The following is a 24,494-nucleotide window of genomic DNA, read 5'->3' as shown; positions in this document are numbered from 1 at the left end:
TCTTTCAATAACTATTTTGCCCTCTGGTTCCATGATATCATGGAAGTTTTCCTTCATTAAATCCTGTAATATTGAGTCCAGGTTTTTTTTTCTCTTCAATTGTTTTCAGGAAGGTCAATAATTTTTAGATTGTCTCTTCTTGATCTATTCTCAAGGCCAGTGGTTTTGTTGATGAGGTATTTTACTTTCTATTTTTTTCAATTTTTTGGTTTGGTTTAACCGATTCTTATTGTCTCATGAAGTCATTGGTTCTCACAGACTCCATTCATTTTTTAGGGAAGAATTTTCTTCATTTACCTTTTGCAACTCCTTTTCCAATTGGTCAATTCTATTTTTGTAAGAGTTTTCTATTTGATCAATTGAGGTTTTGTGAGAATTATTCTCTTTTTGCATTTGTTCAATTGTATTTTCCAAGGATTTGTTTTCTTATTGCAAGGCATTAATCTTCTCTTGGGTTTCTTTTCTCAAATTTTCCAATTTTCCAATTGATTTTTAAACTTCTTCCTGATTTATTCAAGGGAGTTTTTCTTTGCAGAGGACCAAATCATATTCTAAGAGGACCAAATCATATTCACCTTAGAGATTCTATGTCTCTCTGAGTTATGGTCTTTTCCTTCTAGGAATTTTTCTATCAATCCCCCCTTTCCGCTGGTCTTTCTTCATTTTTCCTAAGATCTTATGTTGCAGAAGGGGCTGGTTCACTGTTTGTCATCTTCTGGGTGTGAATTTTGATCCTCCCTGGGATCAAAGTAATTTTCTAAGGTCAGCTATTTTTTCTGAAGTTTGTACATTTTCCCAGTCTATGACTTGATGTTAACTCTTTATGGGGGGGGGGGGCAAATTTTTGAGCATTTTTGCAACAGCTCCCCTTTCAACCCACCCCAGGACCATATGAGAGACTCTAAGACAGCTCTCCTGGCCTGTGCTCTGGTCTGTGTATTATCACAAGCACTGTCCTCTGCCCTAGAACTGCAAGGAGTGTCCCTGCTCTGCTATGATAGTAAAGTTCCTCTTTCTAAGATGGGGATCCTAGCATGGAGAAAGCAACAATGTCTTGCCTCAGAGATAGACTTCTGCATCTCCCCCCTAACTCCCTTATGGTTTGACAGTGGTCTGCACAATCTGGAAGCAGCTTCCCAGTGGCTCTACAGTCAACTGGACACTAGCACCACTTCCTCAGACCCAGGAGCTACCAGGGACCCAGGCACGCCAGAGGTTTCTCCTGAATGATTGGAGCAGGTTTACTCCAGTGTGGTCTGGGCTACACTGTGGCCTTTTCCAATTCTGGTTTAACAAACATTTCATGCGAATCTTCCAAGTTGGCTTGGATTAGACAATTGTTTCATTCAATCTTTCTATGGGTTCTACCACTCTAGAATTTGATTAAAGTCATTATTTGAAGAACTGAAAGATCATTTGGAGTAGTTAGGAGGAGAGTTTCAGGAATATCCTGCCTTTTTTTTTTTTTTGGCCATCTTAGCTCTACCTATTTCACCTGTTTATCAGTCTTCGGGTGACAAAATTCCCCAAAATATATAATTTTACATGAAAGAAAATGTAAAGGACAGACATTGAAATCAGGAAGACATGAGTTCAAGTCTTCCCTCTAACAGCTGTTTGATCATGGGTACATCACTTAATTTCTTGATGCCCTCAGGAAACACTCTAACTTTATGTTAAAATAGTATTGATGGAAGGGTTTCTACACTGGAAGTTCTTTATGCAGTCAAAGTCACTAGTGCCCCTCTCCCTACCCCCACAAAAAAGTCAGAAAAAATAAATTAAGTATTAGAAATACTTGTCAGGGAGATGTGATAGTCATCCTGATCCTTGAAGAGCTATGACATGCAAGAGAAATCAAGCCGAATTTAGTTAATATGCCTTTAGCTAAAAGAATGGAGATTTCAAAGAGGTCATTCAGTCAATAAGCATTTATTAACCATTATTTTTCAAATACTTAGGTATACAAGAAAGGCAAAAGATAGAGACCACCAATAATCTTTCTATAAATATTTCATCACCATTATCATAATTAATAGTTTTTATTTACGCAGTATTTTAAGGTTTGCAAAGAGCTTTAACTTAATATCTCAGTTGGTAATCACAACCTCACTGTGAATTAGTGCTTTCATAACCCCCATCTTAACTAATGAGAAAACTAAGGCCAAGTTATACTAGATTGGTATAACTAGTATGCGTTGGGATTGTATTCAAACTCGGGTCTTCTGGATGCCAAGCCTGCCACCTAATCTTTGGGGAGTGGGGGGAAGAAGTAGGTTTATCCTCTCTGTAAACTTTCAAGCAAAGACTGGAAGTATTATAAAAGAATTCCCTGATCAGATTATCTAAGATGGTCTCTGATATCATATGGTTTTTGAGACTCTAGGGAATACATTATGACTAATAATATCATGAATGACTTCTTGGGAGAAGTATCACTTGAGTAATATTAGAATTAGGTAAGAATTTAACAGGCAAATGGAAGACGTTTCAAGGATAGGCATCGTATTTCCCACCCCCACCTCCCCACTGCCATGATTAGTGGATACTAACACATATTAGACTTGAAAAAGAACTTATAAGGGATGTAATAGTGAACTAGGAGCCAAGAATACCTGGATTTACATCCTGACTCAAGCATTTAATTTCTTAAAATCTGATTTCAGTATCCTCATCTGTGCTATAGCTGGGAGGGCAGTTAAGTGATGTTTGGATACTCATCAGGTCTATAGTCAGGAAGACTTATCTTGATTTCAGATCTAGCCTCATACACTAGCTATGTTACATCAGGTAAATTCCTTAACCTTGTTTGCCTCAGTTTCCTCATTGGGAAAATGAGTTGGAGAAGGGGATGACAAACCATTATCTTTGCCTAGAAAACCTCAAATGGAGTCACAAAGAGTCGGGAATAATTGAAACTACTGAACAACAAAAAAAAAATGCAGGGAAGGTAAATGGACTATGTGGTTTACAAGATCTCTTGTTACTCTAAATCTGTGATCTTAATTAATGTTGGAATGAAGGCATGGGTCAGTGACCCTGACTTGTTTCAGTACTTATGAAATATTTGAGCAACCATTAAGTGACAATAAGGAAATCTTCATAGATGCACAAAGTATATTCTGAAAACTAGCCTTTGAAGCTGTAGCATCTCTTCCCCAGATGCTGCCTCAAATGCTCAAATCTAGAGCTTGAATGGGTGCCAAGCTTAGGTCAGCTAAATAGGATTTATAAGTGATGAGTTTCAGTCAGTCCTAGTTCACAATGTACTCATCCAGTGTGTGTTGTACTTCTGGAATCTAAATATTACCCTAACTCATCATCCTCAATCATGATCAATTCAGTTTTCTGGAACAGAGTTCTCACCTCTCAAAAGTTTTCCTTCACTAAAATTTATTCCCAATGCTTCATTGGAGGGTGGCAGTAGCCCTGGATTCTCTAGGGTTATGTTGGCAGGATATAGTCCATTGTGGTAGGTTTAGGGACAGAGGACCGGAGTTCAGAATTTGTCTCTGCCTTTTATTACTAGCATTTCCTTGAACAAATCTCATTTCTGGGCTCCAGGATTTTTTTTATTTCCTCTAATGTATGAAGTCATTTGGCCAGATGATCTCCAAGTTTCCTTCCATAGTCTTAAGAGTCTGAGATCAGGTATAGCTTACCAAAATGGAAAGACCTGGAGCATATATATACTCTGTTGGAATATGTGTCTCTCTTCTAAGGACCAGCCTAAATGAAAGTAAACAGATTCATCCTTGGAAGTTTGGTCATTATATGATAAATGATCGAACCACCATAAAACTTTACAGAAATAAGACTTACATTTTTAAAAAGTATTCCTCCATTAATTAAAATACCAGATAAGTCAAAGTATATGAGTTAAGTATAGTTATAATTCCAACACAATTACTCCTGGAGGAAAAAAAAGAGTCTATGAATGGACTTGCAATTAGAAAAAGTATAAAAGTGTCACTTAATCTATAGAGTTGTTAGCTAGCCTGTGAAAATCATGACAGAAGCTGTTGGAATAATGTTTTGCATAGTTCTATGGCATTAGCTTATAAAGAACACTGGTAAAAGAGATGCAATTTTGGGATTTTTGAAGAAAGGAGAATCACCTTTCTTTTTTATTAGTTGAAAGAAAAAGTATTCATCTGTTAATTCCTTAAACCACCAAGTCTTATTGGAGGCATTCTTCTTATTCTACCTAATTTCTTCAAAATAAAAATTTTATTGATCTTTTGGGTTCCTTTGGTTGGTTGGTTGTTTTAACTAGTCATTTTCCAATAAGCACAATGTCTGACACATAGAAAATGCTTATTTGAATAATTGATTCTTATTACTTTCATGGCCTGAATTTTTAAGATAACACCATTTAAAAAATTGATATAGCAATAAGATTAAACACTTTTCCTAAAATGGACTGGTCATGCAATCTTTACCAAATCAGGACAGAAGACAGTGCAAAAGAAAAAAATAAGTTATATTAAATTGAAAAAATATTGCATACAGCAGGATAAGGCAAATTGCTATCAATTGGGGAAATATAATTGCATTAAAATCTCTTATTAGAGTCTGAGATATATAGATATATAAAGCATACACACACACACACACACACACACACACACACACACAAACACACTTGAGGGGGAAGAAAAGAGGGTAAGGAAAAAAAAGGAGAATACCATTCCTTCCAATGAATGTTGCCACAACATATGAAACAAAAATATTTCAAAAGAATTACAACAATATGAATGATTTCTTCAAATAATTAATAATAAGAGAACGAAAGCAATAACTTCTGTGAACTTCCATCTCACAAGTAGCAAAGTGACAAAGATGGCAAAAGTAGGACTGATCAGTGTTACTGGGGTCATAGAAGTTCTTAGGATTTTTGTGTCGTAAATCCCTTTGGTAGTCTAATGAAGCCTGTGGACCCCTTCTTAGATTTAATATTTTAAATTCATAAAATATAATGATTAAAATTATACTGAAATCAACCCTTTTTTTAAGTTCTTTTAGACTATGTTATGAACCCCTGGTCTAAAAGGGTTGAAAATCCTGTATTTCCCTGATGGCTTTGCTCTTTTTTTAACTTTTTTTTTTTTTTTTTTTTTTTTTTAGTTTTTGCAAGGCAATGGGGTTAAGTGGCTTGCCCAAGGCCACGCAGCTAGGTAATTATTAAGTGTCTGAGGCCAGATTTGAACTCAGGTACTCCTGACTCCAGGGCCGGTGCTCTATCCACTGCACCACCTAGCCACCCCTTTTTAACTTTTTTTAACCAAAATTCACAACCATCTCTGGATCAAGGAATTTCATCTATTTATTTATTTAGGCTTTCTTAATATTTTATTGATATTTTTCACTTTAATGCTAAAGCCATTTCCTGATTTTTATCCCCCTGCCCTTTACAAACACACTGTTAATTTTGAAAATGAAGCAAACTAGGAAGAATCAACTTGTGGAGACTGTCTGGTTGTATATGGAACATTTCTCCACCTCTTCCCCACTGAGGGACACTCAGAAGTTAACTGACTCGACTAGGACCACAAATTAGATATATACATACATACATACACACAATATGTGTGTGTATTTATATACATACATAGATATATGTATATACATATCTATCATCTATCTGTCTCTCAATCTATCTATCTATCTATCTATCTATCTATCTATCTATCTATCTATCATCTATCTATCTATCCATCTATATCAGTGGTGGGTCTTGAATGTACATCTTCTCAATGCCAAAGCTATCTCTGTATCCACTGCTCCAAATTGACTCTCCATAGAACATTCTCCAGCCATCATCCTCTACTTCCCAACTACAAGAAATGTGTTTCATCAGCTACTATATGTGACCAAGAAGAGTCATTATAATAAATCATAGTTTATGTTTTAGGGAATTGAGATTATTTAAATCCTCATTTATATTTTTCTCCTAATCCTTCATTCTTCATGCTGTCCAAGTTCATGTAAGTTTTCTTATATTTTTTCTTCTGAATTCCTTAAAATTCATTACTGGTTACCAAAAAATTATAACATTAAATTACATATACATACCAAAATTTATTCATCCATTTCTAAATGGCATTTCTAAGGGGCATGTTGTTTCTAGTTTTTTGCAACCATAATAGAATTGTACAGGGCCTCACTTATTCTTACCTCCTTGATCAGGAGTGAGATTATTAGGTGAATTAGTTGGGATAGTTTCCTGACTTCTCATGATACCAAATTATTTTCAGGTTTGGTTAGACAATTTCACATTTCGACCAAGAATGTATAAATGTGTCTGCCTTTCCTTAGTTACTCCAATGCTTAGGCCTTTTTTTATTATTATTGCTGGTGTTTGTAGGAGGTGAAATCTTAGAACTGTTTTAATTTGCATATCTTTTGTATCTGCCTGTTTTCTCTTTTTTTTAATCTTCATTCATTTGGGTAGTTTGCCTCTCCGTTGACTGCCGGTGTCATAATTACTTTCTGAATGCATCTGGAGCCTGCAGAAAACGGGACACCAGGTGCAGAATTGGGAATTTGTTTAATGGTGTTGCTCATTGAGAAAAGCTTGTGTTGAATCATCAGAATCTGAAGATGGTGCGGATATACTTTAACTGAAGAGTGGGTAAATTCCTCCCACCTGCAACTGCAGAATCTGGCTTAAAATATTTTTGAAGCAAAAGAGAAAAAAGATAGTTTTTCACTGTTAACAACAATCCTTCAACTTATAAAGCAAACCTTTAAAATCTGACAATGTTTCATGCAGAAAATATTCTACACTGTAAACTTCATTTAAAGATTATGTCTCTGGTGAATCTTTTGTAAGGTCTAGTCCTAAAATGTCTGTTCTAGTTTAGGTAACAAAATTTATTTCACATTTTGTAAGATCTGTGTCTTTTATTGGTACCATCCACAGTAGCAATTTGCTTTCTGCTACTGTTATCCGCCTCTAATGGAAAATTGGGGGGGGGGGATTTTGGACAAAAAATATCTAAAGCTGCTATGAACATACTTTACTAGATTTATTCTTGTGATGAATGTACTGTTAATCATTAGACTTATACTTGAAGCTCCCAGATACTAGTGTCTTCCACTCCCCAAAGTACCTTAATTATGCTTAATATGTATATATTTATGTGAATATATATATATATACATGTTCACTTATTAAATTCCCATATTGTGTTGGTGTTTGTATATGTGTGCATGCACATATACATTATACAAACACTAATTACATATATATGTATTTATATATGTATATATATATATATATATATATATATATATACTTTAAATGCGAGCTAAAATGGTATAGTAGATAGAAAACAAGTATCAGAATCAAGAGGATTTGGATTCTGAGACATTCAAACCATGTTCCTGAACAACAGAAGTTCTCATTACCTCAGGAAATACTCAAAAAGAATGTAATAAGACAGGCACACAATTACACTGGCAGAGGGAATTTGCTCACCTGGAAGTTTCCTAGGCCATGTAATTACAAGTCAGGTCTCTACCCTCTTTGTGTTAATGAAGCAAAAAAGGGAAAGATCTATCAATGCACTGGAAATCACAAAACAAAACAAAAAAGAAGGAAAGAAAAAATATTTATTAATAGCGTTCCATGTGTGTAACACTGTGCTGAACATTTTACAAAAAATATCTCGTGTGATTTTCCATGACAACCTTGAGAGGAAGATACTATTATTATCTCTATTTTATAGATGAAGAAACTGAGACCAATAAAGGTTAAATGACTTGCCTAAGTCATATAGAGAGATGTCAGGCTTTATTTGAATTCAAGTCTTCTTGACTCTAATACCATAATTCTCTGCATTACATCATCTAGCTGCCAAAAAAAGCCAAGATTATAATCTTGGCACTGGTACTTCTTGTATAATATGTAAATTCCTCCTACTTGCACCCAAAAAACAAGTTCATGGCTGAATGATCTTGGATATTTTGTATAACCTCTCTAAACTCCAGTCTCTTTATTGATAAAATAAGGATAATATTTTTCCTGCCCACTTCAAGGAGATGTTTAGACAACTACCATGACTTTCCAAATGTTTACACACCTTCATAACAGGAGCTTGGCTTCATTTCTGTTGCTCATGCAACCATGGCATCCTGGATTTTTAAGAGTTAAAAAAGAGGAAGCATATCCTGCTTCTCTTATAACCATACCAGTTCAACTTTTTTTCCCTAATCCTTTTCTTTCTGATCTAATAATGAGAAAGGCACCTTGGTGTGGTGGAAATAACATTTGTCTAGGTTACAGAAAACCTAGATTCCAATTTCTAGCTTCTCTTCTCAACTAGCTGTGGGAATTCTGAAGGACTCACAACTCCTCTATGACTTTGGTTCCTTATCTGTAAATAAAAATCTGTAAAAAATCTGTATAATAACACCTGTAGTGTTTTTCCTCAGAGGGTCATTGGGAGAAATATGAATACATAGGAGAGAATATCTGTGCATTCTTTTGTAATCATAAAATGCAATATAAATGTGAACTTTAATTAGATTTTAAGCTTTCTGTATCCAGGCCCTGTGTTTTTGTCTGTCTCCCCATCTCAACCCTCTCAGTCATTAACTCTCAGTACTTTAATAAATATTTGTTGAAATTTGAAGTGATATTAAATGAGATTCCCAGTGAAACACACCTACTTCAAAGCTAGGCTATTAAAGCAGAACTAGATTTTCCAAGCTCCTTGACTATGACCCAGAATTATTTTTTTTAAAGTTGAAGAAAATGAGGACAGATTTTATTAATTAGGAAGCTCTGCTCTAGTCTAAGATCCTAGGTAGGGAGAAAAAAGAAGAACCTAAATGATGGTGTTGGTCTCAACAATTCCAAATCACATGGATCCTTTATTTTAAGAGATTCCTTTTCCCCCCAAAGAATGGATTAAAGAAAGAAAAAGAAAATACAAGGTCAGCAGAATATAAAGAGATTGAATGTATATGAAGAAATTGAGGGATTTCAAAATTTAATGACAGAATTGGAAACAACCATTTAACAAATATTAACCAGATTCTATATCCATAACTCTAGGCACTATGGGAGATTCAAAAAAAAATAATAATAACCAGAATGCTAAATTAACAAGAGTTCTAGACTTGCGGTCTCTTAAAAAATTTGTAGACTAGATATTGGGTTTTTTGTGGTGATGTGATTAGAATATAAATTTCTCTTTACTGTCCAAATGGAGAAGCATGGCCTAATGTGATAAGAATGCTGGAATTGGAGTCAGAAAAATCTGCGTTTGAGGTTCACATTTGTCAATATTTTTGTGAACTTGACAAGTAACAGTTTCACATTCTTGATTTCTGAGGGGTTTAGGAGCTAGACTAGATGACGCAGGAAACTATTTGGAATTCAGTGGTCTAGGGTTTAAGGTTCTGCCGCTTACACAATTTCTATGACCTTGGGAAAGTCAGTTAAGCTCTGTGATCTCTAGGCAGCCCTGGTCCTTCTCCCAAGGCTCTTCTCTCTCTGCTTTGAAATCTATACAAATCAGACTTTCATTATCTTTAAAAATTATGGTTTTTATTAATGATTTTAAAGTGCCCTTTCACTTTTAGCACTACGATGCTGAAACTCTGAGAAGACTGGACTGAGAAGTAGGATCTGTCTTAATGTGATAGAAAAATGTCCAGGAATAGTAGCTAGCACTGGACATCTGACCTTAAGGTTTGCAAAGCACTTTAAAAATATATCTCATTTGAACCTCACAACAATCCTCAACAGTGAGTCCTATTATACCATTTACATATGAAAAAAATGATTCAGCCAGTAGATATAGACACTGGGCAACATAATTATTAAGGATCTGAGGCTGGATTTGAATTTGATCTTGCAACCTCCAGATTTGAAACTATTCATCACTTCACTTACCTGTTTTCAGGAATATAAAACTAAATGTAATAATCAAAATAACCTTATATTTCATAGAGAAGTTTTCATCCATTTCACATATAATTTTTAAAACTTCCAAATTCTTAGAAGGTTAGCAGGTAAATTATATTGCCTTGTTTGAGAATTGTGCATGTGTTTGGAGAAAGGGAAAAAAAATTGAGATGGATATTTCAAATTTCTTTGACAAATTTGGGATGAATTTCAAAATACTGTATCAGCATCTAAAATACCCACTCAACAAGCATTGACCAGCTTCTATATGCAGAACAGTGATATCCTAGTTTCTGTAGGATATATACTAATAATTTATTAATACCTAGAATGGTTACTAATAAAAGCCCTAGGCTTGTAGTCATGAGACCATGATTAGACTCTCCCTTTGCCAGTAGATAATTATAGTCCATCTACAAACTGTGGATATTGAAAGGCAAGTCTCATGATCTTCCTCTTGCCATGTCTTTTCCCTTCAGTAGATAACTGCAGGTTCTTTATCCGGTCTCTGTATAGAATAGTTCTACCTTCCTTTGCTCTCCTGGTCAGCTTTCCTTGGATAAGTGAATTCCATCTTGTCCATATCTTTCCTATAGTATGTTACCTAAAATTAAATTTAAGACTTTGTGTATGTTCTCACAAGGAAAATCATAACCATATCATTTTAGATTCTATATTTATACTGTATGTTTATTTTGGATTCTATGCTTCTATATTGGAATCTAAAAATCACATGGAATCAAAAGAACATTGGACTAGGATGCAAAATGGTATAAAATCCCTTCTCTGCTCCTGTCTTCCAATGACAGCCCAAGCAGCTTCCTTTCACTGGTTCTCAGCTTCTTCCTTTTTAAAATGAAGGTGGCATGACTAAATGTTCTCTAAGATCCCTTCCAACTTCTTGATTCTTTCTAGTTTTTCTCCCTTATCTCCCTATACTTAAATCATTCATTCATCAATTCACCTTCTGACTGGCATTCCTTCAGAATTCCTTCTATGGGAAGAAATTTTTCCTAACATTCCTATCATTACAATTTATTTTTCAAATAATTGGTGACCAAATATTTTTTATTCATTTTAATCTTTGAAATCACTGCAGTTTTTGACATTGAACATCTCTTTATTCTAGACACTCTCTCCTCCTTGGATTTTTGTGACTATTTTCTTCTGGCTTTTCTCTCACCTGTCTGATCATTCATTCTTAGGTTCCTTTGCTGGATCAATATCTATGTTCTAGTTCCTTTCTGCACATGTACTCAGTACACAGACCTGGAAACTGTTCTCTCTCTCTCTGTACTTATCCTCATCCATTCACAAAACATCATCTCTACACAGATGGCATTTGAATTTATACATCCCATATGTACTACTATCTCTACAAGTAACAAGTAGAAATCACTTTTTTTTCCCACAATCCATCCTTCTTTCAAACTCTTCTGTTTCTGTCTAGGGTTCTACCATTCTTCCAGTTGCCCAGATTTGCAATCTTAAAATCATCCTTGATTCTTCATTTTTCCTTAGCACTTATAAAATTAGTTTCTAATTTAAATTTATCTCTTCAGTATATTTCATGTCTGTCTTCCTCTTTCTATACTTTATTAAACTCTCAGTTCCTCTTACCTACACTTTTGCACTAATTCCCTCATTTGTCATCTTATCTCCATCCTCTCCCTTTTCTAATCACACATGTAGCTTCTAAAATGGTGGATTTGAGCACAATATCCTTTTGCTCAAGAATTTTCAGTGGTTTCTCATTGATCAAACACGTTTGTATGGTGTCTAAAACCCTTTGTAGGGGCAGCTAGGTGGCATAGTGGATAAAGCACCGGCCTTGGAGTCAGGAGTACCTGGGTTCAAATCCGCTCTCAGACACTTAATACCTAGCTGTGTGGCCTTGGGCAAGCAACTTAACCCCATTTGCCTTGCAAAAAAAAACTCTAAAAAAAAAAAAAAAACCAAAACCCCTTGTAATGAGACTCCAAGCTTTCTTTGAATATTGATTTTACATTATCCCACCCTCCTCATTCCTTTTTTATTCTGTCCAAATTGATTGAATTACTATTCTCCATTCATGATATTTTATCTCCCACCATGATGTCTTTGAAGAGGCTGTCTCTCATGTTTGGAATGTTCTCTCTCTCTCTCTGTCTCCCCTCACTGCTGCTACCCTCTTGGAAAAATCCCCAGCTTCCTTCAAATATCATTTCAAATGTCATCTCCTTCCTGAGGTCTTTCTGATGTTTTTCCATACTAACCCAAAATTTTTTGCATATATTGTTATTCCCTTCCCTATTAAATTTATCACAGTCATTATAAAAATATTACTGGGTAATCTGAAAACTGTATAAAAATTGCTAGGCCCAGGTATATCTTACTCCATGGAACTTTTCCCTAACATTCCCATTTACTGCCTCAAGTGTTAGTGTTTGTTCTCTCTCTTCAAAATTAGCTCATGCATAGTTTCTTATTTCATGTCTAATATATTTCCCAGTAGAATGTAAGCAACTTGAGGACAGGAAAATTTTTGCTATTTCTCCCTAGAACCTAGCACAATTTCTTATGCATGCAGTTAGGCACTTAACAAATGTTTGTATTGATACCTGTTCATGATAGACAAGAACCAAATGCTTTAGGTACTCAAATGGAAAAATTTGAAATTTACATTTTCCTATTTCTCAATGGAAATGTTATTGCAGTGAAGAATTCCCCAAAAGGGATCAGAAGCACAAATCTAGAAACATAAACCTCAGAATCTTAGAGGTAGAAAGTACCTTAGGAGTTATCTACTGTAGGTACTAAATAAAGCAAGAATTCTCTCTGCAGTATCCTGAAAGGTGAGTGTCCATCATCTGCTTTACCATCTGAATTGCTATAGGATACTGTACTCTCCCAAAAATGTCTTTTACATTGCTTGACACTTATAATACTTAGAATGTTCTACAAGTTTCACTTGTATCTCCCATTTTGAAACTCATTTATACTAAATTCCCTCACTCTGGAATCAAATACAGAATAATCTAATCCTTCTTCTTTGAGTCAGTCCTTCAAAGAGAAGAAGATTTTTGTCTCCTGTTCCTTAGGCTTATCAGGCACATTTCCTGTTGACTTATGAATAATTTCAAGTTGTCAGCCTGCATGAAGTAAAGGTATGCAAAATCTCTCATTGTGAAACCTTCCTGGCAAGAAGAATCTCAAGTCAAATACTGAATTAGCAATTTCCTCCATCTGCTCTTTTTTTCCATCCTGTTTTGCCCAGGGCTCCTATATCTCTATCTCTTCCCTTTCATTCTATCACTCCCTTTTGTTTGTCCCTGATCTTCTAGTTACCCTATCTTCATACATCCCACAGTGGAGATTGCCAGAAGGCTCTGCCTTCATTACAAATAGGAAGAGTTGCTAACAGCTGAGCTTCTGTATTTCTTTTAAAGAAACCACTGTTTTGAACATCTGGAATGGCAGGCAGGCATGGCACCATGAAGACCCAAAATAATTTTTAAAATCCCCCAAAGTGTGTGATAGCATCTACTGTATTTTTTTTTAAAAGTATGGACATTCTTACATAAACAGGAAAGGAGTTAATGGGTTACAATGCCTACTATCCCTAATCACATTTCTCTAGGGATAGAAAACAGAAGCAAATGTAGGTAAGTTATCTTAGGTAGACAATACTAGGCTGAATCTAATAACTCTCCTTCAGCATTGCTTACTCCCCTAACAAGTACACATAGTGTATGTGAGTTCAGTAAGAATAAGAAACATAACTCAGGCTAACATTAAAATTTGCAACTTGCCCCCTCACAAAACCCTCAAAGCATTAAGACTGAATGATGGCACAGAAGGAAGATCCCAAGGCCAAAGTTTGCAGATTCCACCATTCTGCTAATCCCAGCATCCTTCAGGTACATCCAAACGATATAGGACCCATCCTCTGCTAAAATTCTCCAAATTATCATTATATATTATTATTATTATTATATTAAGAACTATGCTTTCTTTGATTTAAACCCACTTCCTAGTCTGGGCATCTATGAAACTATTTACAACAAGAACAACAGCATCTTTACTCCCTGAAACCCAAAATTTTTACTGTAAAGATACAAGAGTAATCAAATTCTCCAACATTAGTTGATCTCATATCAAGGGAAGCAATGATAAGAATTTACCCATGGCTTTAGATATAGCAGCCTCCAAGACCTAAAATGTCCTAGTCTCCTGGTAGATTCCAAAGTTAATGAGATCAGGGCCACTATTTCTACCAGAATACAATATATAATATGATATCCCAGAATATAATTGATACTTCATCTTTCATCTCTTTGGTGTTGCTGTCAGTCATTCCTCAAATTCAATTCCTTCTCAACTCTAACTCTTTGAATTTCTAACTTCTTCAAATCTTATAGTAAGCTGTTAATATGGGTCTTTAGCACTTACCAAAAAAGACAAAGGCATGCTACCTGCCCTCAGTGAGGATACATTCTAATGAGGAAGTCAACACATGAATATATTAAATTGATACAAGATAAATATGAAGTTAATAAGCATATATGTATATATGTATGTATTTATGTATAGTGTAGTTAAATACAAGGTAGTTTGGTAATAAGGACATTAACCATCAAGGAGATTAAGGCGGCAAAGCACTGGTCCTAGAGTCAAGAGGACTTGAGTTCAAATCTGAATTCAGACACTTGAAATATACTATACTACACTACACAGACACAGACACTGTGTGACCTTGGACAAGTCACTTAACCCTGATTGACTAACATCTAAGGCTGCCTCCGGTCATCCTGATTCATATTTGGGCACTGTCCTCTGGTTCCAGAGGAAAAAGTGAGACTGGTGACTTTGTACAGCACCCCCTCACTCAAATCCAATTCATGTGCATGTCATGGCATCACCTCCCTGATGTCATGGTCTTCTTCAAGAAGGAAGGACAAACTAGCAGTGACTTTTCAATTATAGCTCTAAATTTAGAGCTTGATATTCACCCCAAGCTATTCCAGTGCCTATGGCAAAAGTAAACTCCTAAAAGTAAAAAGCCAACGTGATCTTTGGATTAAGTCAGAATTATCACTTAGCTATTTTTTTCTCTCTTCTTACTTTTCCCTTGATTCTAGGGTGTTTAGCTAAATCTTAAGCTAGGAAACAAAAAGGCAAAAAAAGAGGAAATATAACCATTTAATAAATGTGTCCTTTTCTGATTCCTTCTAATAGCCAGTGTATACTCCCCTCACCAAACACCTTGTTTTTATTCTTTCATAGATATGTAAAGGCTATGTTCCATGTTAGAAGCAAGGTTTTTGAGGTTAAGTAAATATTTCCTCTTTCACTAGCACCATGAAAAGTGCCTGGCACAATTGATCAATTTTCCTCTTATTTCAAAGCTCCTGGTTTAATTAGTCTGGGAATTGCCACATTGATATAATACAAAGCCTTCCATGCCTCAGTAGATAGATGAATACTGTCAGAGTTTCTTTTGAGAGAGCTTCAAGTGGTTATAGGAAAGAAGTTGAAGTAGAAGAGATTGAGGCTGATCAAGTGTGACAGATAAAGAGGTTAATGAGTCATTTCTTTGAACCCATTTCCATGAAGCTTCCACTTAGCTATGATGACTGTGCATTTACAGCCCTTGCCCTATACTGACATATCTATATGGTTATGAACTAAGTCTGCCTTCACTGCTCTCCTGGAAACTCACCAAGAAAAATTGGATCCATCAAAGTACATTTTTTTGTACTGGACCTAAATCTTTTTTCTTTATACATCAGAACAATAGTCCCTGTACTGTCTTCTATATATTCATGGGAATAAAATTTTAATCCATCTTCCACATAATAGATCTTGAGAAAATAATTACCATTCCTTCTAAATTTTCTCTTGACAGTTATTGGTGTGCATGTCAGGTTATGAAAATACCAAGAAGAAATTGCACTCTGGTTGTTCTTAATTCAGCAAACATTTATTAAATATCAAGTATATGCCAAGTATTATGTCAAGCACCATTATTACAAGAAGAAAACAGTCCCCAATCTCAGGAAGCTTATATTTGGCTGAGGAGAAGGAAGAAGAAGGAACTAGGCATGTATAATACAGACAATGTAAATGTAAGAACAATATAAACTAATTTCAAAAGCAGGAACAACTATGAGTTAGAGATTTTAAAAATCCAGAAGGGAAAAGGAACAAACATTTATTAAACACTTACTGTATTCCAGACATACTACTGAGCACTTCAAAAATAATATCTCAATTGATTCTCATAACAACCCTGGAAGAAGGTAGATTCTGCTGGTTTCCCCATTTTGGAGTTGAGTAAACTGAGGGAAAGAAGTTGACTAGTCCAATGTCAGCCACCTGGTTAAGTGTTTTAAGTGTAATTTGAACTCAGGTATTCCTGGTTCTAATCCCAGGTATCTATCCACTGCACTACATATCTGACTCTAAAAAAAAGATGATTTCATTAGCTATAGGACTAAGTTAATTTTACCCCCAACAAATCATCATATGATGTGGTTTTGAGTTCTCTTAAAATCAAATCCTTCTTCTCCTCTGGATGTTTTCTATTTTTTCAGTGCCATAATGAAAAGTTGATATCCTTAAAGAGACATAATACTCCAGATGAAATCTGTCCAAGGTTTTCATGAATACAGCATAAAATTGTCATTTCATACTGGTGATCCCTGTTGAACCCAAACCTGTTGGATCATACTGCATTCGCACTGTTGAATTTAAAATTTTAATGCAAGCTTTTATATTTATCCCTGTTGAATTTCAGGACATCAGTTTGGTAGCTTGTTTCATTCTGTCAAAATATTTCTGAAGTCACTGTTTGTCACTTCATAGACCATGGGTCTGTTGATATAGTCCTTTGTGTGTGAAGGAGAGAACATGACTATAAATAAGCAATATTTCCTACACTTTTAGTAATTTATTTGGCTTTCTCTGAGTCCTCATCAAACCAAATATATATAGTATATAGTCTCATCAGTTGTGAGCACCATAAGTGTTAGACAAAGTGAGGTATGCCCAGAAAAGGATAAACAGAAATGGGAAAAACCTGGACCATGGATTTAGAATGGTTTATATTTTACCTAAAGAAGCCTATTGATGACTCTTCATATATGTGAAAGATAATCTTTTGGAGGAAGGATAATACTTCTGTCTGGTCCTAGAGAGGGGAACAATGGGTGAAAGCTGCTAAGGCATCTATTTAATATCAATGGAAGGAAAATTGACCAATATTGGAGCTGTTCAAAAGGGAATGGGCTACTTTAGAAGCAGTAGGCTTTATTAAAAATCTTCAAGCAAGGTCTGCACTATCACTTGGCATTGTATATGTATTTTGGGGGGGGAGGGCATGTTATTGAGTTAAGAAGGGTTTATTTCAGTAGCCTCTTAAAATCCTTCCCAGCTCTGAGAGTCTATGATTTTTCCAAAGGCTTCTGCATCTGAAGTCATCTCTTTAGAACCCTAGTATATAAGAGTTGGAAAAAACAGATCTTATGCATCATGCATTCTAACTCCTCATTTTGATTTGAGGAAATGGAAGGGGAGAAATGATTTGGTTAAGGTCACACAGTTTATTCTTTAAATTGTAAAAAAAGAAGAAAGGATTTTTACTTCTTGTCAAATATTCTTTCACATTTCACAACTTATAAGTGTGTGAGAAAGAGAAAAGAAAAAAAGAGAGAGGGAAGTAGGAAGGATGAGAGGTAAAGGAAAGAAGAGAATATTGACATTGCTTCCCATTGTCAGGGATAGAAGAATCTCTCTTCTTGAATGTTTATTACCTCTCAATTTTACTTTTGTTATGGATTAGATCAGTGGTATCAAAGTCAAATAGAAAGGGGCCCCTAATCCTTACATAAGTATCTCTGCTGATGACAATTTTAAAATGTAATATTATATATGTGTTATTGTATTACTATTTTTTGTTAAAGCTTTCCCAATCATATTTTAATTTGGTTCTGCCACACTCAGGAGTATTGTGGGCAGCATGTGTTTGACATCTCCAAATGAGATCATCCTTTAATATCCATTTCTGTACATTGTCATACATTATTTGAATATGCCTCTTGTCCCCTGATCCATAATTTCAATGAGTTGAGTCTATAATGTGGGAGAACAAAGCAAAGTGAAGGAGAAAAAAATCAGTATATTTTGGAAGTTAAATTGGAAAAGGTTCTGCAAATGATAATATTGAATTCTCTACCAACTTCCTCAAACTTCTACTAGAATACAAACTCCTGAAGAGGAGGGATACATGAGGAATTTTTCATCTTGCTTGATTCATGGATTTGTCACTTAATAAATATTTATTGAACAAAAGAGGGTTTTGTTTTGTCAGATCCTAACCTGTTCATTGTGGAGAACTGCAACTCTATAGTGTATTGAGAATGAGGATGAGTATGATAGCTAATACTTTCAGAATTTCAAGATTTAATGCTGTGGCTTCTGTCTTAGAAGTGTAGGTACTTTTCTTTTCGCTATGTGTAAAAGACTTGAACGTTTGTAATTGAGAGAATATGTCCCAAAGAGATTGTCTTAAAAAAACCACAAGCCCTATATTTAGGGGTAGAACAAATGGCACATTCTATAGTATGGAAAGTGCACTTTACACTCAGAGTTAAAAAATGTCTGTTCTAATTGCCTTCAGGCTTACAACTCCCATATGGTTAATATATAATTTTCTGTAAATAGCCTTAATATGACCTACATTTTTATTTTATTTTTTCTACCTCATTTTAACTTTATTGAAGCCAGGGTCAGACCCTTTTCATTTCTAAGACATGTAGCTTTCCTGCTTCCATGTTTGTTCTATATTAGTATTATTCTTTAGATTATATACATCTTCCATCCCCTTTTAAAGGAGACTTCCATTGAAGTATTACTTTTGCTACTTATGTATCTATCTTCTAGAATCACTTTATGTTTATTTTGTGTTTATTTTTAACAAAGGTAGTAAGATATAATGCCTCAAGAACTAGTCTTGGAATCAGGAAGACCTGACTTCAAGTCTACTCTTTGATACATGTTGGCTATGTGATCTTGAATAAATTGTTTGATGTCCCAATGCCTCAGGCAACTTTCTAGAGCTTGTCAAAGAATTCCTATTCTTATTCTTACTTTATCTAAATACACATATATACATACATGCACATATATATGTGTGAATATAAATAGGTATGTACAGAGATAGCTAAATAAAAAATATAGATAACTATAGATATGTCATCATAGATATGACTAAGATAGATAATATGTATAAATATCTACAGACAAATATGTGTATGTATAAATCTTTTGGAGACAGTGATCATTTCTTTTTTTTGGCATTTATTTTTTCAATGCATTGTTCTGTCTCATAAATAATTAATGCTTAATTAATTTTTATTGATTGACTGGTTGTATAAGCATTTACAGAACATCATGCTAGCACTCTGAACAATAAAAAAAAAAAAGTATTTCTCATCCATTCCCATAAAGGGGTTGTAGTTTCAGTACATGGGAAAAAGTTGGAAAAGACAAAACTTAAGATTATGTCATTCAAATTCAAAATGTGATAGTAGTTCAAAGGAAAATGGTCACTGGTGTGGAATAATTAGAATAGGTCTCTTAAAGGTGGTGGGACTTCTGCTGATACTGGAAAGATTTAGGAAAAAAGTAGAAAAGAAAGGGTGTTCAAAGTAGATGTAAAAATGTGAACAAAAATAGAAATAAATACAGCAATACCAGATCTTCTAACTAGAGCAAGGGAGGCAAATCAGAGATAATGAAATCCAGGATGGATTGGCATTTGGAACCAGAACATATTGGAGCCAGACTGAATAACAGCAGAAGTCATTTATTAAGTGACGAAAGAATTGTGTCGCATGCCAAGGGCAATAAATACAACAATGAAATAGGATATTATACTTACACTTATCAAATCTGCAGTCTAGGAAGCTTTGAAAGCTAGAAAGAAAAATTTGGATTCGGTTTGAAAATAGGGAGCCATAGTGGCATTTTGAGCAGAGGTATCATAAGAATCAAGATTCTAGAAAATAAAACTTCTAGACTCCTCTTACCAGTCTCTCTAAAAAGTCTATGTTACTCTCTGAGGAAGACTATTCTTTTTAAGGTACCCAAGAATTCTGCTATTCTCTTCTCTATCCTCTTTGATTAACTCCTCTTATTTGCTGACCCTGAAAGTCATATTAAGTCTCTCTTGACTGAAATATAGCATGTCATACCTCTTGTTTATTTACAATTAACTACCACTGTAGATCATTAGCATAGTAAACCAAATTGGAAATATATTCAAGGACATAAAACAAGGGCTAATTTCCTACAACCTTGACTAAAATAAGAACTTATGCTGTGCATAAAATAAGGGGCTGAAAATCAAAGGTTTGAGGTTAGAAGAAAAGTTGGAGGTAACAATAAAATCCAACTGCCATTTATACAGTTGAACAATTGAAAACTAATGAGATTAAGCAACTAGCTGATGGTCACACAGAGGCAAAATCCATAGCAGAAAGAGTTTTATTGAGATCCTTTAGTTTATCATCCTTATTTTTAAATCAGCAAAATCCAAAGTTATACTTCTAATTCCAAATCTATGTATTCATTCAAATTGATAGGTTATTCTCCTGTTGGGTAGTAGCTTTTGACTCTTGTTTAATATGTGCGTGAAAGGTTTTAATTCCTAAGAATATATTAACGATGTGCCCCCAAAGTTATATCCTTAGTAATCATTCTATGATTTATATAATATTCCCAGTAAGTGAAGAGAATAGACAATTTTCTTTACTTAAATGAAATCTGCAACTTGGGTTAGGAGATTGAAGATACACCAGTGTATGAGGGGGTTGCTCCCCAAAGAAAATTCTAGAAACCAGAAAGTGAAGCTTTATCTACTCAATATTCATAAAGCCAGATTTGCTGATGCAAGTGGAGATTAACATCTTGTATTTTTTAATGACTTTGCTTGTAGTCCTTCTGTTTGCTCAGATTCTACATAACCTTTATGGGAGACACTAGAGTTTGCATGAAGAAACACATGGCATGCCTCACATTCTTTTAACTCAAGTTAGATTGATTTTTATTATTCTAGAGAGACAAAAACAGGGACTAAAGGGGTAGTCCTGTAGTCAGAAAGCCTTGGGTTATATGCTTCCTGGGACATACACTAGCTGTATCACAGGGCAAGTCACTTAACAGTGACCCCAGGCAAACTGCTGAGACTCTTAAGTTATAGACAATATCAATGAAGAGATGTCCCTCACCTACTATGAAAAAGGAACTATGGGTGTGTGGTGTTGCATATTATATCAGACTTTTTCAAAATGTTAGTTAATTTTGTTGAACTATTTCCCCCCTCTTTTTTTTGATTATGAATTGACTCACTGGCAGGGGATGCACTAAGAAATATAGGTGATATAAAAATGAAATATCAATGAAATTTATTTTTGAAATTATTATACCAGATGTAATGGTATACGCTTATAGTCTCTGATACAGGGGTGTCTAAAGCTAGTGGATTGCTAAAGCAATTCTGAGTCCCTGAAGTAGGACTAAAGCTAATCAAGTGTCTGGACTAAATCTGGCACCAATAAGGTGAGCCACTATTATTTAGTGAAGGTGGGCTGAAGGGAGGGAAGAAAAAAAGGCAATCTGAGAAGAAACCAGCTAGCCCAGAGCATGTTAGAGTTTTTATTTAGGCTTTTGCAAGGCAATGGGATTAAGTGGCTTGCCCAAGGCCACACAGCTAGGTAATTATTAAGTGTCTGAGGTCGGATTTGAACTCAGGTACTCGTGACTCCAGGGCCAGTGCTCTATTCACTGTGCCACCTAGCTGTCCCTCATGTTAGAGTTTCTGTGCTGAAAAGCATATGGTCAGGCCATGAGTGATTGGAAAAATGAGAAAGCGAATTACAGAAGAGTTCCAGATTCCTATCAGTAAAGGGAATTTCCCCAACAAAAGTACTACCAATCACAGTCAAATGAACTATATCATATATGTATATGCACACTTATGTGTATATACATGTATTTGTATGTATACTGTATATAGGAGATAGAGAAAGACAGATGGGGAGAGTTGTATGTGTGTGTATATATACATATATATATATATATATATATAGGGGGCATATATGTGTGTATATGTATATATATATATATATATATATATATATATAATACATATTAGAAATAAAAACAGCAGGTGCAAAAATAAACTCTGCATATTTGGCTAACCCTAAAGCTCAAACTGCTGAGGATTGGATTAGTTAGAGATGTCATCAAACAAAATGATCCATTAAGTTACTCATGAAAACATTTCTTGTTAAGTACACATCCCTTAAAGGGCAGCAATGGCATTGCTAAAGATGAGTTTTGTAAATGTCAGGAATGGTTTAATTATGCCAATTTCCCTGTCGTTTGCATTTTCTACTGCAAAACAGTTATTGTTAGGGGGAAAAATGTCAGATAAGTTATCTCTTATTCAAATTCCCCAAATGGCATTTTTCCACAAGAGCACAAATCTCAGAGGATGTGAAAGGACTCTGCAGAAGTGAGGGGAAATTCACAGGAGAGTATTATTTCTCATTCTCATGGTATTTTAAATGTGGTAGGAAAGAAATATGAGCAACCTAGTCTTTGTTTGGAGTAGGAGATTCAGTCTTTTAAGTATTTTCTTTTTCTTTCTTTTCTAGGCCAGCCCTGCTCCTATTATTGTCAACACAGATACTTTGGATACTATTCCTTATGTGAGTACAATTTTTCTATTGATTTTCTTTCAAAACTAATCATCTGACTTTGTATGTATATATGTATATATATGTATATATACATATACATATATATTATATAAGTGTATTCTGTTTTATCCAATAGTTAATCTCTTAAGATGCTTTCTAAAATTAGTTCTGGCTTTGTCTTTTAATATTTGCTAAATCCATGGTTAGCTATGCAAATAATTCTCACTTTCCTTGAATTTTTCTGAAACCAATGGGAACTGCACATGAAGTGAAAAAATAAGAAAATGCTTCCACTGAAAACATACCCCATGCTCCATTTACTTTAGTCAGGTTTTTCCCTGAAAATAAAATATAATGTGATTTTAAGAGGTGGGAAGTGAGTTCAGGCTGCCTTAGAATCATGTATAGTATAGGATAAAGAAATATAGACTTATTTTGGGGAAATAGCTAGTAGACCAGTCTAATCTGCTAGAGTCTATGGAAGGGGAAAAAAGGACCTAGGGAATAAGAAGGGATGGAGCCATATCATGAAGGGCTTTGAAATGCCAACTTGGAGATTGTATACTTTCTCCTACCTTTGAAGATATTTGAGTACAGAAGTGACATGGTCTCATCTGGATCTGAAGCCAGTTTGACAGCTGAATGGAGGATAGATTGGGTAAGAAAGAAAGCAGAAACAATGAACTCTGAAATTCCATTTTATGATAAAAATTCCATTGCTGACCCTCATAACAATCTTTTTATCCTTTGACCAGTCTCTATCCTCCAGGAACAGCATCACTATTTTACCTCCAATTCTCCCAGCCGATATTGTTAAACATTATTTTAGTCATTTCAGCAAGTTGCTGCTCTCTACCCCAGAAACCTTGAACCCTTGCCCTGGACTTCCATTATTTCCACTGTAGTGCACTCTAATACAGGATAGTTAGGTAATACAATGGATAGAGTGCCCGGAAGTTAGAAAGAATCATCTTCCTGAGTTCAAATCTGGCTTCAGACACTTTGTCTCAGTTTCCTCAACTGCAAAATGATTTGGAGAAGGGAATGACAAACCTCTCTGGCATCTTTGCCTAAAAATTGCAAAATAGGGTCATAGAGTTGGACAGAACTGAAGTGACTGAACAACTCCCTAATACCTTCCTAATGAATATTTCCCACATGATATCTAAAGACTCATTCTTATGTATAAATCCAACCTTGACACCACCTTCCTTAAAAACCTTTGTAGCGGAGCAGCTAAATGGCATAGTAGATGGAGCACTGGACCTAGAGTCAGGAGGATCTGTGTTCAGTTCCAGCCTCAGACACTTAACAATTACATAGCTGTGTGACCTTGGACAAGTCACTTAACCCCATTGCCTTGCAAAAGCAAAACAAACAAAACAAAACAAAAAGCTTCAGGGACTATTTATTGTTTGCATGTAAAATGAGACCACCTTAACTTGAAATATAAGGTATCCCATAATCCTCTTCAGCCTACCTTTATAGATTTGTTTCATTCTTTTCTCCTTCACTCTGAGTTTTCTACATAAGACTTTTTCTCGCCTTCACTCACATTCCTTGTAGTTACACAATTAATTTTGAAGAAGACCACATTATCAGGGAAGTGATGCCATGACAAGAATAGAATGTGAATTGGACTTGAGTGAAATGTGAGGGGGTGCTGTACTCACATTCTCCTCTGAGTCCAATGGCCAGATATGAATCAGAATGACTGGAGATGGCCCTGGATGGGAGGCAGTCAAGGTGAAGTGACTTTCCCCAGGTCACACAGCTAGTAAGAATCAAGTACCTGAGGCTGGATTTGACCTCCTATCTCCTTAACTCCA

General features: G+C 35.1%; 1 protein-coding gene across 6 annotated transcripts in view; it reads left to right on the top strand.

The window, feature by feature from the left end:
* The window catches only part of LOC141508420 (disks large homolog 2), a 2,787,507-nt gene that overhangs the window by 1,705,469 nt on the left and 1,057,544 nt on the right, over window positions 1-24,494 (top strand). For all 6 annotated transcript variants that reach the window (XM_074217018.1, XM_074217021.1, XM_074217022.1 and 3 more), the window contains one exon: window positions 22,621-22,674. In XM_074217018.1, the coding sequence (XP_074073119.1) occupies window positions 22,621-22,674 (54 nt within the window). The remainder of the gene's footprint in view (window positions 1-22,620; window positions 22,675-24,494) is intronic.

The sequence above is a fragment of the Macrotis lagotis genome, chromosome 1, assembly GCF_037893015.1.
Source record: "Macrotis lagotis isolate mMagLag1 chromosome 1, bilby.v1.9.chrom.fasta, whole genome shotgun sequence".
In the NCBI taxonomy this organism is placed as follows: Eukaryota; Metazoa; Chordata; class Mammalia; order Peramelemorphia; family Peramelidae; genus Macrotis; species Macrotis lagotis.
The sequence above is the reverse complement of the archived record's forward strand: the minus strand, read 5'-3'. Positions and strand labels throughout refer to the sequence as shown.